Source organism: Cygnus atratus, chromosome 1 (genome assembly GCF_013377495.2).
Source record: "Cygnus atratus isolate AKBS03 ecotype Queensland, Australia chromosome 1, CAtr_DNAZoo_HiC_assembly, whole genome shotgun sequence".
Classification (NCBI taxonomy): Eukaryota; Metazoa; Chordata; class Aves; order Anseriformes; family Anatidae; genus Cygnus; species Cygnus atratus.
The window spans coordinates 2,929,046-2,945,323 of record NC_066362.1 but is presented as its reverse complement, the minus strand read 5'-3'; the positions used below and the strand labels follow the sequence as shown (position 1 = coordinate 2,945,323).

At 48.8% G+C, this 16,278-nt stretch overlaps 1 protein-coding gene across 10 annotated transcripts in view; it reads right to left on the bottom strand.

Moving 5' to 3' along the window:
* PLXNA4 (plexin A4) overlaps window positions 1-16,278 on the bottom strand; it is a 418,723-nt gene that overhangs the window by 103,275 nt on the left and 299,170 nt on the right. For all 10 annotated transcript variants that reach the window (XM_035566562.2, XM_035566564.2, XM_035566563.1 and 7 more), the window contains exons 6-8: window positions 7,809-7,932; window positions 4,375-4,528; window positions 1,659-1,758 (exon numbers count right to left, since the gene is read on the bottom strand). In XM_035566562.2, the coding sequence (XP_035422455.1) occupies window positions 1,659-1,758; window positions 4,375-4,528; window positions 7,809-7,932 (378 nt within the window). The remainder of the gene's footprint in view (window positions 1-1,658; window positions 1,759-4,374; window positions 4,529-7,808; window positions 7,933-16,278) is intronic.

Here is a 16,278-nt window from a genome sequence, read left to right as displayed (position 1 = left end):
CTGCAGCAGTGCCCTGGGAGCTGTGAATACATCATGGGGAGGTGCTCAAGGTAGGGGCTGGAGGGCAGAGTGATGCCCATGGAGGGCATGGAGGGATGGGGTTTCTGCAGATATGCTGACTGTACTCTTTTCCTCATCCCAGAAGAGATAGAAAGACTATCACAGCACTTGTCTGGGAAGCAGAGGACATGTGTAAGAAGTCACCTATTCAGCTTGTAGGAAAGAGCCATTCCCACTACATGGGAAGTTGTTTTTTTCTCCCGTGCCCCACAGACCCTGTAGAGTAAGAGCTACAGACACCTTTCGTGGCTGTTTTACAGCACTGACTTCTACCTACATCACACTTTTTTTTTTTTTTTTTTTTTAATCTGATACGATGTCTGCTCACCAGGAACCAAACTGAGCCATAACAAGCTCTTTACACAAAACAAACACTGGATGGGAGTGACTCCTGGCTGCTCATGCTGTCAGAGACCTTCATGCTGCTACAGTCTCTGAAGTACCTGGAAGGGACCTGGGGGGGAAAATTTCCTCTCCTGTATGTGCCGCTGGGTTTTTAATGGGCAGGAGTGGAAAACCTGCCTCCAGTACAGCTTGGATGAGCCCGGCAGGCAGATGCACACCCCCCCTCCCCTGTCTTTCCGTGAAATCTCGTTCGTCTCCAATCCACTTTCAGCTCTGGTGCAGCGAGCTGTTCTTCAAATTGGTAACAAGTGCTTGCTCTGATACATCAAATTAAAAATGGATAGTGTATTATAGTTTGTCAAGTAAGAAACCAAAACATGCCATAAATATTTAACACCACCATCTCTCCTGCTCTCAACCCCCCAACACTTGCTTTCTGACGCTGTTTGTCAAAGCAGCAGGAACATGGAAATAGGATTTGCCTTTCCTTGTGAATTGCTGAGCTGTGGTAATTATCTGCTTTTGGCACTTCTGATGGCTCAGTGGTGGTGACAGAGCTGCTCAGCCTTGCTCAGGGGTGGATCAACCTGCTGGAAGAACATCCTTCTGCTTTGGCAGACCTGCTCTGGTGGGGCAGCTCCCAACCAGCCCCGTGTGCCACCTAAACACCAGAAGAATGGGGTGCAGGGCAAGAAAGGAGCTTGCAGGATGGAAAAGATGGCCTTGAGGATAACAGCTGGGTGTTCACATCGCACAGGAACCAACAACTCCCATCTTTTAAGATTTGAGGGCCCAACCATGCTAACCCCCTGGGACAGGCTCCAGCTGGTGGGACTGACAGCATGGAGAAGGGCTAGAGGTGCATGTAGTTGGGCAGGATCCAGCCATCCACAAACAACCATTTACTAGGAAGATGAAGGGGCCTTTTGCTGAGGTCATGGTTAGTTTTGGACTCACTTGACTGGCAAAATCCTGCTGACGATCCTCTGCATGAGGGACACATGAGGAGGTACCCTACTCAAGGCAATGCCTTCCTCCATAGCAGGTTCAGAAGAAGAACAAATGTTCACCATACTACTCCTGGTCTTCCCAGAAGGGTCTTCACCCTGCTGACCATCACCCGAGTGACCCTGACTGCTGGCCTCCTCCCAGCTTGACCAACTTCCCAAGGGACACGTTCCCCAGCCAGCAGAGGGTCCTGTGTCAGACCCAGGGGTGGGAGAGAAAGCAGGTATCAAAGGAAACCAACATACGAGTTGTGGACACTGCAGTTGTAGAAGACGAAGCTGGTGCTGGCAAAGGTCATACCCGTTTCCTTGGACTTGAGCTGGAGCTGAACGATGTGATGGTCTCCTGAGAAAAAAAACAGACACATCAGTGTGTGACTGCTTTGTTAGCTGAGCCCCAATGGCCATGCCACCCAGCACCTTGGCTGGTATATCCTCAGAAGATGTGGGAAGTACAATAAAATTCTGCTAGAGACCCGTTCTTCAACAATTGCATCTCCCCCAGTCATGGCACTGGAGTGATGGATCAGGTCTTCACCACTGGAAATTATCCTACCTCAGAGCAGAGTCTGGGCTAGATGATACCAACAGGTCTAGGCCACATCTCACTAATTCCAAAACTATGATAAATCTCGTTGGCAAGTAAGAAAGTTAGGCTGAAAGAGAGGATGGTGATGGCTGGAATAAAGAGGCCATTAAAATGGAGTACTGTCCACATGGCTCTTCACTGCAGCAAGTTCACCTGAAGTCCCCAGAAGAAAAGGGCTGCGGAATATTTGACTATTGGCCCCAAGCATTGGTGGCCTGTGCATGCACTGCCTGAAGCATAAAGACACCTGTTTTTTTGAGGGGATTCAGAAAAATATACTTTCTTCTCACCAATACTTATCATTTCTGACCCAATACCCAGGACCACCATGCCTGAAGAAGGGCACCTCCAGATCCTGTCCCTAAAGAGCAGTTATACCTTGAGAAAGCAGAACGAAGGAATGAGCAAGGAGGACAGACACCGTAACAGTGATAGGGTAGGGGTTCCCAGGCTGCACCGTAGGAAATGCTGATGGACAGAGGTTCTCATGTGAACATTTCTGCCAGGTTCATTTACTCTGCTCACCCCAAAGTCCACACGCTCCAGCTTTTGGCTACAAAAAACCCATCTCAACACAAGAGACATCCACTACACTTCCAGAAGGGCCAGTCCATCTCCATAGCAGACCCATCTGCAGCAAATCTTGACCCTAAGCCCCTACATACCATCTCCCCTCTCCCACTCCTTCCAAGCCAAGCAAACTGCTACCTCTTCCCACAATGCCAAAGCCCTACTCAAAGCCCGTCAGCTGTGGGAAATAACCGGGTGCAGCAATTGCAGTAATTCGGTGGGGAAGGGCCCCATGTTTAATTCAGGACTTTGACTTGGCCAGCCCTTTCATCTCTATTATTTTCCTTCTTACCTGAAAGATTCATTAATCAATCAGGCCAAAGCAAACGTGACAACGCGTCCCAGTGTGCGCCCACAAGCACGCTCACCCACCTCTGGGCACAAACGTAGCCATGCACACACACACACCCCACACACTTCACGAAACACATTTTGCTGCCAGTGCTCGACTCTGCTGCCCATCTGCTGCCGCCGGTTTCGACAGCTCCGTTAACCACTTTGTATTTAACAACTTTGCCAGCGTCTTGCATATATTTTAAAACAGGACGTGAGGATTGGATGGCTCTGGGGATCAGATGTGCTGCAGAGCCACACATCCTCTGGTTCAAATCCAGTTTCTGGCACTGTGTGTGGTGGACTTGGTCTTTGCAGAGGTGCAGAGCACCAGCTGCTGAAGCTGATACAAGCCGCAGGTGCCCAGCATCTCTGAAAACCATGCTTGGTATAAATCTCTCCCTCTTGTCCTGCTCTGAGCTTCCATCGCTGTGTTTATTTGCTCATCATTTATAGCCTGACAGATGTCCATACCAAGGAAATAGTTCCTGGCAGTTACCTCGGTAGGCAAACATGAGTGATGATTCAGTGGGACCTGAAAATGGGAAAGGCCCTTTGGGGGCTTGTTTTGGGATCTCAGTGGAGAGCACGTGCAGCTTGGGGAGAGCAGGGAGGGGATGGTGGTGACAGCTTGTGTAACTTCATTTCTGTGGCTTGAGAGGATCCTCAAAGACTTTCCAGTAAAATTTCACATGAAGCTAAGGAATAAAACGGCAGTATCCTCTCTGAGTTGATCACAGTGTTGAGGTTTTTATAGCAAATTTCTGCAAAAGCCATGGGTGCTTTTGGAAGTACCAGAAAAGTGATTGGAAAAGGGAAGCCAAAAAGGGCACGAGGCTGGGAATAAGGGGTCCATCCTTGGAGACAAGGTATTAGACCATTTTGGGAGGGAGCCAGTAACAAACCTGGGACAGCTGAAGGGAATAAAAACCAGGGGCAGAGACAAGGAACTGAGCATATAGAACTAAAGTTGGGAGGAGCAGGATGAAATTATGGAAAGGCTCATTCGTGTCTGCAGGACTTTGTGGTTGCTGCATGGGATGGGGTGTCTTGAGAGCATTTACAGTGTGATTCCCTGGGCTGTGTAACACCTCCCTGGGCAATAAATGAGAGGAGATCCTGTGTCTGTCTCTTGTCTTTGCTAGATATATGCAACTGCCACTCGGTGGCAGTCTGAAGACACACACTATCACACATATAAGCACGTTAATGCAGGTACTGGTATTGCAGCTCAACGCTTGCACATGTGCACACATAAACACACACACACAGAGCTCACTTGTGCTACAGGTATCTGCCACAGGAAGCAGCAGCACAGCATTCCACCTAGCCCTGTGTTATGCCTGCCCTGTCCTCAGGCTCCCAAAAGCCAAACTCTGCCTGGAGAAAAATCAAAAGGAAAGACAGGAGGGCAAGGGGTGAGGAAGGGAGGGAGCAATGGGACAGGTGGGGGGGATGTGGGGTACCCACCATTCTCAGTGATGATCTGGGGCACCTCTTTGGCAGCTGGTGAGATGCATTGGATCTGACTGCCCACCACCAAGCCATCGATCTCCGAAAGGTCCTCGAAGGTGCAGTTGACTCCTGCGGACAGCTCAGGGACGTTGTAGGTCTCCAAGACCAGCTGCAAGCAAAGAAGGAGGGAGGGGAGAAGAGACAGAAAAAAAAAAAAAGAAAAGAAAATACTGAGCTGACCAACAGAGCTGGGCTAGCAGGAGAGAATTACACTGGAGAGGTCGGACAAAGAGCCTCTTGCTAGAGAGAGCATCCTCCTTCAACAGAAAGCAGCGATTCGGGAGAGGGATGTGTGTACGGAGGGGGAGAGGGATGAGATGCTGATGCTGACACAAGTGATGTGTGGCTATGCGGGGACAACTGCACTGCGTCCCAGTGCTGGCTGGGTTGGTGGAGGGGAGGGAGTGCTCGCTATCTGTCATGCAAGTGTAAGGTTAAACAGGGAGCTTTTGGCTGTGAAGACCAGGGCTTTGGTGGCCCCACGGCACGCGGTTTCTGAGGAAGGTGACCACTACTCACAAGAGGCACTCTGCAGACTACAGAGAAACTGTAGCGCTCCAGTCTAACTCTCTACGGCCTGCTCTCCTAGCATCAGCAGATGGGGGAGCGCTCTGTCACCAAGTTCCTGCGTAAGGAGAGTCTAGTTACAGGCTTCAGTCCACCACACAAGGCCTCTGTCCCTAGAGGCACAACCAACTTCTCCTGCCCTCCCCTCCGAGGAAGAGGTTGGCCTTGGGGACATGCTGTACCAGGGTACGGCACACAAACAAAGCTGTGACGGAGGGATTGCCCACGTTATCGGAGTTCACAGCACCCACTGGCTTTGCCTATGGCCATGAAAGAAAAGAACCACATGGCTGTTGTCAAATGTAGTTGTGCTTTGGAGAAAGACCCTCTCATTCCTCCAACTTCCCACACAAACTAAGGTCCAGCACCACTGCTGTCCACCACTGAGAGTCCTGCCAAACCCATCCCGATCACAGACAGGCCACATCCATAGGCAGAGAATCACTCCAGGGTACTTCTAGCACCTGCTAATGACCTAGTAGTTAGCACAAATTTAGAGCTGTTGTGACCAACTGCTAAAGGAAACACTTGAGGCAGGCACAAACATTCTTGCCTCCTGTGGACAAGGTGAGGCCCCGTCTGTGGTGGCAGCCACTGAAAGGAGACAGGAATGCATGCTGGTTGGTTTTTCTACCAACACAAAGAACAGAGGAGGTCAGTCCAGGCGATAAGGCAAGGAGAGGATAACAGCATAACTCTTGCTTACTGCCTCTCCACGCTGTGTTTTCCTCACTAAGGCCTGGGGCTGCTCTTTAACAGGAGGCACCATCAGGTAGAAAGGCCAAGCAGAAAGGCCTTTGCTCTGGATGACATAAAGACTGTGTGAAAGCATCTTCATATTCAGGTAGTGGGAATGGCAATGGGGAAGGCAATTTTGTCTTTGGGGAGCAGGAAAAAGGTATGGGCGTCTGATGGAGTCATCGCTCAAACTAAATCTGTTCTCACTGCTAGCAATGGAGAAGAGGAAACTTCTGCTTGATGAATATAATTCTTTGAGCACAGAGGATGTAGAATGAAAATGATGCCAATGGACAGAGCAGTAGTGCTTGGCCACAGACCTCATGAGCCAGGGTTCACTCTGAACAGAGAAGTCCTACATCCTAAAATCCTGCTCTGGAGCTGCTGCATTGAGGGAAGAACAGTCCCCAGCAATCTCTCTTCTCCAAGATCCCCGAGTTACAGAATGGACTGAAACAGCCTCAGATACAATTTTGCTAGTCTCTGTTCATGGAATCATAGAATATCCCGACTTGGAAGCGACCCATAAGGATCATCGAGTCCGACTCCTACAACAAATTTCTGTTTGTGAACAGAAGCTAGAAGATTGGCTGGCCACATGGATACCTTCTCTGCTCCTGTGTGCAACACCTCAATATCATCAATCCTTTGCTAGAACCCAAGTAAGACTCAGTAAGGACACCACCAACTATTCATTCATTGTTTCTTCCCCCTGTCCATGGTGACTGTGGATGAGCTGGGACACCAGCCCATCGGGGACTGGGATGAGACTCCCATGGCAATGTTCATGCAGATGACTGGGCAACAGTCTGATGATGGGAACTTCTGATCCCAGCAGCTCTGGATTGACTTGCTGTGCCAGAGCAACCCAGAGGTAAAGGTCTTTTATTCTGTTATCAGTTTCAATCGCCCTGAGCCAGCTGGTCCCTCAGGATTTATTCCAACATAAAAGAACTCAAAGACTACTGAGAGAATAAGAAAAAGAAACCTTGAACTCCCAGAAGAACAAAGGACTTAAGATGTCTCAGATCAGTTTTGTTTGAAGCCTAGTAAAGTAGAGTCATAGCAAAGTTAAGAGGCTGAAACAAAGCAGCAATGATTGGACATGCGGGCTTTGAAAGGCTGATTTAATTACCATTGAAGAGACCCCAGCACTCCAAAAGCTATCACCTGAAAGATGTCTGGCAGCTACACCTTGAGCAACACCATGTAGACTGTTTGGGGTGTGGGTCTAGCCACCAGCTTATGCAGAGATGGAGCTGTTGGGGTGTGAGTTATCATTTTGATTCCAGCCCAAACTGCTATGGTCAAAAGGGCAGAGCCCTAGCAGCCTGGATCAAATGGGTCTTTGCCTCCTTCTTAAGGCATGCTGAGCTTTCGCCTTGCAAGGTATTGCTGTGTGTCAGGAGAGAAACCAGGAGCTGGATAGATCTTCCACAGAAATTTCTTGCCACAGGTCTGGACAAAGATCAGGATCATCCGCTGCTCTGCCAGCACTCACTGTGTTCCATGCTGGCTGCTGACTTGGTAGCTCTAGGCCATAAAGGTTAAACATTGTGAGGAGGAAAGTCACATAAGCTAGCATAAACCTTGGCAGACCGATTCCTCTGCATCGCATCCTGCCTCTCTGCTCTACATACTCAGTGCTGGAGCTACAGCAGGGTGGAGGTGGTGGTGGAGACACTTCCAGCCCAGAATGAAGCTTATCAAAATAACTCATGCTACCCCTCCCTTGTCCTCCTTCTGGAAGGTCATTTCTAACTTGTCTAAGCTCCATTCCCAGCCGTTTCCAAAACCATTTTCATGTAAGTAAACAACCTCACTGTGTGCACAACACTTGCAGGGCATGGAGTCCCTTCAGACCTGCCCTCACAGCAAACAAAACCCAAATGCCCTCCCATGGTGAGTCTTTTTCTGTGGCAGGGAAGATCAATGGACTAAGGAAGTCAATGGACTCTGGAGAACCTCTTGCACAGAGCTGCCAGTCCTTCCCACTCCTCTCGAATGCAGGTTGCGCATATCTGGGTCTATCAGGCAGCACGGGCAGGTTAAACGCAAGGGGGACAAGAATTAAGGTTCCTCACCAACACGTTGTACTGGGAGACAGAGATGTTGTTGGGATGCACAGTAAGCCGGACGCACTGCTTCATCTCCGAGGCGAATCTCCGAGGCTCACTGGAGCGCTCGCACCGCTCCTTCCTCGTGCACCTGAGCAAACGGGAACAGAGACGGACAGGGTTAACATGAAGCCAGGATGAAACAGTGAGGACATAAGAGGAGCGATTACTTCTGATGGGAAGTCAGCAGTGTATCCTTGGGGATGGCACAGGCTGGAAAGCCTTCACAGTCATCCTTGAGCTCTCTTCACATGGGAAAACCCACAGCCCTGAAAACTATTTTCCACTGGAAGTGGGACATCTAAGGGACTGATGTTCTTATAGAGTGGCTGTGCAGAGTCCATGCTCTTTAGCCCTGCTGAGGAGACCACAAATCTCTGATACTTCTGAGTTACTGGTACCTCCATGCTGGGAAGGAGCAGCCTCCAACCCATTACCCAGTAACTAGAGTTATCCCTTTGCCCTAGTTTCAGGTAGGACAGAGTTAATTTTCCTCCTAGTAGCTGGCAGGGTGCTATGTTTTGGATTAGAATGAGAAGAGCGCTGATAACATGCTGATGTTTTAATTGTTGTAGAGCAATGCTTACACCAAGCCAAGGACTTTTCAGCTTCTCGCTCTGTCCTGCTAGCGAGCAGGCTAGGGATGCAGCAGGAGCTGGGAGGGGACAGACCCAGGACAGCTGACCCAAACTGGCCAAAGGGGTATTCCATACCATCTGATGTCATGCTGAACAATATATAGGGGTGGCTAGCTGGGGTGGAGGGGGGGGCCGGATGCTCGGGGATAGGCTGGGCATCGGTCAACGGGTGGTGAGCAATTGCATTGTGCATCACTTATTTCATACACATTATTACTATTAATACTATTATTATTATTATTATTATTATTATTATTATTGTTATTCTTTTCCCTGTCTTAATAAACTGTCTTTATCTCAACTCACAGACTTCACTTTCCCGTTTCTCTCCCCCATCCCGGAGAGGGAGGGGGGAGGGTGAGCAAACGGCTGTGTGGTGTTTGGCTGCCAGCCGGGCTAAACCACAACACCCTTGCAGGTAGAGGTTTCTTTAACATCTTGTTTGAAAGTGCCTGATTAGAAGTGCCCAGGGCTGAATCTTAAAAGTTCTGGCATTCCCAAAGAGTGACAGTTCAGAGGAAGGGGTGGGCGCACGGCACCTGGGCAGCACAAGCCCCCAACCCTTCCACTGCTCGCTCGTGGCCATTAATGCTTTCAGCACCATCACTGTCTCTCGTCTTCTCTGCCAGGTGTAAACACAAGGCAAAAATGTGAATGCATCCCAGCTCAATCCAGGTTTGCATTCCCTTGGCACAAACACATCTGTACTTCACTCAACGTGTGCTGCCGAGTCCACAGCTTCAAAGAGGATGTCTGCCTAGAAACCCACAGGGTTAATACGAAAGGACAGCTCCAACTGCATGCCAATTACCTTTTGCCATTAAGCTAATGTTATGGACTTGCACGGGGTGTCTTCAATGGATTTTGTTATTAGCAATGCTATTACCCCCCATTAAAATCAGCTATAAAGACTAAGTGCAGATGTTAAATTATTCACCCACTCCCAGACTTTGGAGCCTGAGTTGTAAGAACACACAGGGGCTGCTGGAGGGTTAGCTGCAAGATCACCCCTCGATGTCCTTGCTGCATGCACACACATGGGGATTTGCAGACAGGAATATAAGGCAAGACACGCAAAAACAAACCCAATATATGGCTGAACCTGAATGTTACGAAGCTTGGGGTCTGGACTGAAACTTTACAGTTTGGCTTCTCTCTAGGGGCTGACACTAGATAAAATGAACACCCCCAATTTAAAACTCAAATTGCTCCATCTTTCTGGTGCAGAAAAGTTTGGTGTTTCCAGTGGTACGAATCATAAAGGGAGATCTCTGCTGTTCTCAGCAGGCTCTTGGTTTGCTTTACAGAAGAGGGAGAGCAGCGTTGCAGCTCCCACTCTGCTCCCTAGGAGCCTTCATACCATTAAGTTCCCTTTAGTGCTGCTGCATGCTGGATCAGGAATTTTAAATGTGCAGTCTCCAGAGGGCTAGGAAGGTAGGCGATTAACTGCTCTCAGAACTGTGAGTCCCCTAGCACGTAACGAAAGGCCTGGCAAAATGCTGACCTGAGATTTTGGGAAGCACTTCCATAAAACAAATAGACACAGCGATCCCATCAAAGCTCTGTGGGGCGTGGGAACTCCTCCCCTGAGGATAGCTTGGAAGGAAACTCTTTTGGGCTCCGTATCAAAATGCAAGTGCCCAAATTCAGCAGTCCAGCCCCTTCCCTTATTTTCTCCCCATGCAGCATGGCAGGAACATCTGGGCTTCCTAAAATTAAATGGGCAGGCTCTGTTCAAGCGTAATAGCTCAATAGGTTGCAGACACATCCAGCACACGGGAGGACAACACGCAGGTATAGGCAAAGCTTTGAGGAACCTGGTTTGTACTCCCAGCCCTACCACGGAGCTGCAATATGATAACCACCATCTTACCTTGCTGTTTCCTGGTCACAGACATTTAAAACATGTAACTCTTCAGACCAAAGACTCACTCTCTCTTAGACTGCTGTGTCTTACAGCCCTGATATCTGTTGAAAGGTGTATTACCATACAAATGATGAAATGATGAAAAACTGCCCCAAACTAAGCCTGGTTTTAGTAAGAAGTTAAGGTTGCAGTGTCAGGCTCCCAGGAATTAGGTACTGGCAGGCTGAGAGCAGTTTCTGCATTCTTAAATCTGCTCCCTGTACTGACACCCTGTGAGCCAGACTTTAATTACAGGATCACACATTATTATTTCTTTTTTCCGTGTATGACCTCAGCTCTGCCACTTTGTAACATTTGACTTTGGCTGTCTGACTTTTTCAATGTGATTTCTTAATTTAAAACAAAGGAGAAAAGAAAAAAAAATCACCTGGTTGTGGCTGATGCCCAAATGTTACAACTGGAGGAGCTCTGCTGAGCAAAACCAAACCAAGCCTGGCTCTGGGTTACTGGAGGGTTTCAAGCCCTTAAATCAGCATCACGAACCCTCTCCTTGAGCCAGCAGCATAACTGATCCCAGGTAACCGATCCCAGCTGCTGCACAGATCAATACTGAAGGCATAAAGCCTCCTGCCAGTGTGTCCTGCAGCTTTGACCATGCAGAAAGGAGTGATGGAGGCTCTTCTCCAGAGCCTTATGCCCACGGTTTCACTCCTCTCCCTTTCCTGAACCACCTTTTTATCCTGAGCTGGAGCACATGGAGCATCCCAAGTGTTCACATGCTATTCTGTCACTGGTGTCTGATCAGCATCTGCAATCGTGGATCTTCAGAGGCAAAGCTGGGTGGATCTTCAGGGGAGCAGAAAAAGGCACAGACCCGCCATAAAGAAATCTTCTTCCTCCTGTCTTCTTCTGCACTGCCAGAAATATTACATCCTCCCACAGGAGTGGGGGAAAACAGCAGGGAAAATTGTTTCAGGGTGGGCAGAGGAAGGGTTGCTCCCTAGCACCGGTTTCTCAAAGTCCCTGAATGGTGTTGGATGAAACACCGAAACCAGCAAGGCAAAGCACCCAGCTGCTGAAGGCAGCTGCCTAGAGGGGACGTTGCAGCCCAAAAAGAGAGCTGCACGCTCCTCTGCTCTATCTCATGCCCTCTCTATTGCTGCTTATGCAGAAGAATACCTTTCAGAGCCACTAATTGTTTCCCTTTAATAAAATATCAGTAACTCCAACATGCTGGGCCTGTCAATATGCCGAGATCACTTTCCTCTGCCATATAGCCCAATTCGGTGCTATTCATGCTGTAATTAGCTGGTGTGTAACTCCCACCCGGTGGCATCACATTCCACTTAAGACACCTAAAAGAGCATATTTCTCTCCCAGACTTATTTGCATAAGATTATGGTATAGACGTGACACCTCTCTGTATATCTTAATAACACCTGCTATTTCATTATCAGCTGCATCTTTAACAATTGGCAGTGTCCTGCCGCTGTCTAACCCATTAGTACAAACACAAAGAAACCATTCCTACCACTGAACCATGAGGAATGATATTTCCTCCTCATCTCCCATTAAAGAATAAATACCGCGAACACCAACCCTCTGTTCACCATCCACTAACCAATTATTTTAATAATGTTAAATTAATACTTTGCACTTCTGTAGCATCTCTCATCTGAGGATCTCAAAGGGCTTTGCCTGGAGCTAATTAATCTTCACAACACCTCTCTGAGGTTGAAACATTCCCATTCAGAGACAGGAAAGGGAAGCATATACACGTCAGAGAGCAGAGTAAATCCCAGGTCTCTTGAGGATGCCATGTAGGATCCAGTTTGGGACCCAAGTGGTCATGGTTAAAGCCCAGCTCTGTAATATGGGACCTAAAACAACCTTCCGGAGTCACGTTCTGCAAGCATTTGGTGCAGAAACATAAGGAGAAACATTCCACATCTTCCGTGAGATGTCAAAGGCTCTTCTGCCTTGGTAGGGCTTGGTTTGACCAAGCCCAGATTCATTCCAGCACCTCCAGGGTTTGTCCCTAAGTGCCCAATGTTAGCAGGGTTAATAATGTTAATAATGGGTTAATAATGTTAATAATGTTAGGTGCTCCATGTACCTAGCTAGACAAGACAAAAGAAGACCCAAGCAGGGTACTCGTCCATTTGCAAGCTCTTTATTTTCCCCATGCACAACATGGGAAACAGATTTTTTATCCTGGCCTTTCTACATTCTGGGCTGTACATTTATTTCCTCCGTGCCCAACGCAGTGTGGTCCTGACCCTTGCTGAACCCTCCCCATACAGATCATCATTCTCACCCCATCAGTCTGCCCTCGTGAGTTTCTCTTGTACAGCTCCTCCCTCCCACCTCGCGTCTGTGTCTTTGCCACCCAGACCTCATGGGATCTCAGCTAATGGTGATAAAGTGTTTGTGACAGAGCTTGGCTCAGAAGGCTGAAGGTGACTGAGATGGTAAGAAGAGGTCTTCTGACTGTGTAGGGCACAGGGACAGTGGGCAAACTGGGGAAAAGATGCTGATTTCAGAGCTAAGAGCAGGGGAGTGGGACAAGTGTCTCCAAGAGAGATGCTCCTCTGTTCCTGATGCTTCTTTCCCATCTCTCCATCTGACCACTGACCAAAATGCCTAACTTTGCTTTGGGTGACTCCTATTTTTTTTTAGCAGGGGGAAATGAGAGGGATGCTGCTGGTGTACTGTCCCCTCACCAGCAGGGCTCTTGACAGAGCTGCAGATGCTCTTGGGACCTGATGCAGATCCCCTGTGCAGCTCTGCAACCTCCCATTTCTTACACCATGAGGGAGACACGTGTTACACCGACCCTACAAGGTCTCCACACCTCCATCCAGCCATTCATTAGGGCCAAACTCCTCAGCCCCCTGAGTTGTGCCCTTTTTCCCCACACCCATACCTGCCAGCATCACTTGGGATGCCAAACTAAACGCATTTAAAAGGCATGATGGCCCTTACGCCTGGCCTTTCTAGTGGTAATTATTTTCATACAAAACCCTTATAAAACCACACATTGAGTCTCTTTCTGGGCTCGTGGGATGCCCGGAGCTCAGCTGCTCCATGGCAGTGCCGCATTGTGTCCCGGGAGCTTGTTCTGCTAATTCACATCATCAGCCAGAGCTGGTGGGCACTGCTGGAGCCCAGCCTAATTGACACCCTGTGTGGACAAAATAGACAGAGACGGATAGTCCTGGGAGAAGAAAGCCAAGGAGGAAGCTTCCAGAAGGCTTTTTTTGTTGTTCTCTCTCTTTTTTTTTTTTTGGAGTGGGGAGGTGGAAACAGCGCAGTCAGAAAAAAAAGCACCTACTCCTGATGGAGCCTGTCTTGTTTATACCGATAGCTGCTGAAACAGGAGACAGGTTTGATTCTGTTTTTCTTTTCTTTTCTAAGTTTTTCAGAAGCAGATTAAACGCCCAACTTTTCTAATATGAGACAAAGAAAAATGTTGTCAGTTTTCTGGCAATAGAAAAGGCCTGATATGCAATTTTGTCAATTAAAACAATTTTCTAGACAAAAGAGTGATGATTGGATCTGATCAGAAATTGCTACTCAGAACAGTTATTTTGGTTTTGTTGTTTTTTTACAGATTGCTGTTAGCACACTGTAGAATGTTTTATTCAGAAAAAAAAAAAAAGGACTTACCATTAAAAAAACAAATTCCCACCAACGAAATCCAAACGAATTAATTCTCTTTTCAGAAGCTTCACAACTCAGTGCACAGTGGCTGTATTTTGATTGCTCTTGCATTTCAAGACTCATAAAGTGAGCAGGGAGCAGGGAGGTGGGCTCCCAGGGAGGAAGAGGGACACAAAGCTCCTTCCTTGATGCCGGGGGTGAGGCAGCACCATGTTCAATGACTTGGGTCTGCTCAGCAACCCAAAATGACACCCTGCCACCGCCTCCAAATGGGTAATTGGCGGGCATTGCCGTTTTGCAAAAGGTTTTGACATTTCAGCTTTCCTTTCAGCTTCCAAACAGTGACATTTCCCGCGGGGGACAGACTCGTTCACCTTTTGACAGAATAATCACAGGCACCCTCTGCTCACACCTTCCCCCGGTACTGCTGGACTGACCCAGGCACCAGCGCCCACCCTGGCCGTGCCAGCAAGGACAGACTTGGTCCAGGATGGGATGGTCTGTTGGGATACAGGACCATGTTGGCATCCCCACTGCATCCCCTTTTCATTTTCCCAGCCTAATCATTGCCTTTCGTCATGGTGTGGAGCATGTAACATAGAGATGTTGCCCCTGTCCCACTCCTCACCCCTTTCCAGTTCTGTGTTTTCAGCCCGGACCCATTTGCCCATGATTTTCACATCTCTTCAGCTTATGTCCTTAAATTCACTCTGTCTTTTGGACCTGCCTCCTCCTCTTCTCAGGCTTTCTGTCTCCTTGAATCTCATCACCAGGGTTGCCATTATGTCTCCTAACCACATCGTGCTCAACCCTACAGAGAATAGGACATGAGGAAAAAGGCTTTGGTGAGGGGACGGGTGGGGACATGGGGAGAGGGGAGGAAGGTGGGGACAAGGGGACCAGCAGCCACCTTGCACGCCCTATGCTGTCCATGAGGGTAGAGATGTGTAGGGCCAATGTGAACACCCTCATGGTCACAGCCACAGCATTCCCACCCTTCACAACCCGAACCATCAGCTACTCCAAGTGGTGGGACATAATCCCAATGTGAAGACCCCGGTCCATCCCTGAGAAGCCCAGATGGTCCCAGATGCCCCAGAGCAAGATGAAGTACGAGGAAGGGATCTTTCCATTTCTTCCAACACTTCTTATCATAGAATCAGAGCATGGTTTAGGTTGGAAAGGACCTTAAAATCATATAATTCCAGATATCTTCCACCAGCCCAGGCTGCCCCCAGCCCCATCCAGCCTGGCCTTGGGCACTGCCAGGGATGGGGCAGCCACAGCTCCTCTGGGCAGCCCGGGCCAGGGCCTCACCGCCCTCAGAGTGAGCAATTTCCTCCTTATATCTAATCAAAACCTCTTTTAGTTTAAAGCTGTTCCTTCTCCAAGTGCAATCTGAGATTTCCCAGCCCAGCCTCGCTGTTTCCTAAAACCTGCAGCCTTGCGCACCAGCACTTTATGTTCAATGTGTCAAAAATCCTGCAGAGCCTGGGAAGCAGCAAGGAGCTTTTCAGCATTGCCGTATCACCTCAGTTTTCCTCTCTCTGCACAAAACCAGGCAGTTTCTGGCAGATCATGACCCCCAGACCAGCACGGGGTGCTCGCCTTGATGTCCTACCAGGTCCAAGACCCTGCCGTGCTGAAGTCCTTGCTCTGAAGCCGAGGGGATGTCCACGCAGAGACCCACCAGCTAGGTCTGCAAAGCCTTTTGCAAGGTGGTCAGCAGAGGGAGCTCGGTGGAAGCCAAGTGCAAAGGCTCCTAATGGCTTTTGCAGCCAGGGTTGGGGACAGGAGGCTTGGAACAGGACTGCAGGACATAGAAATGTGTGGCTCCGGGCGCAGATGCACGCAGTCTGGATGCGGAGGTCAGAATCAAACTAATTAGTCTGGTCCCTATTTCAGGATGGGATGCAATGTGACAGCTTCAGTTTTATTAGGGGAAAAGTTTTGGGGTTTCCCAACTGGAAAGGAGGATGAGACAGGAAGCAGAGTAATTAAAGAGAACAAGGGACATAATGAGAAGTGTGTTTTAGTAAAAGTCTGACCAACGTGTACAGCTTAGTGTCTCCTGAGATCGCTTCATCACAAGGGGGAAGAAAGGCTGGGGAAGGAGGGAGCAGCTGAAATTTGCCTTTCCCTCCGCTGGAGCCAAAGCAATTTTGTGGCCGGAGTTGCGAAAAGGAAGGAGATTCAGTCCCACCAACATGTAAAGTTTAAGGTCAGTTTTAGCAATGTTTTGACATTTCCAGGTTCCCTTGGGGTCCTA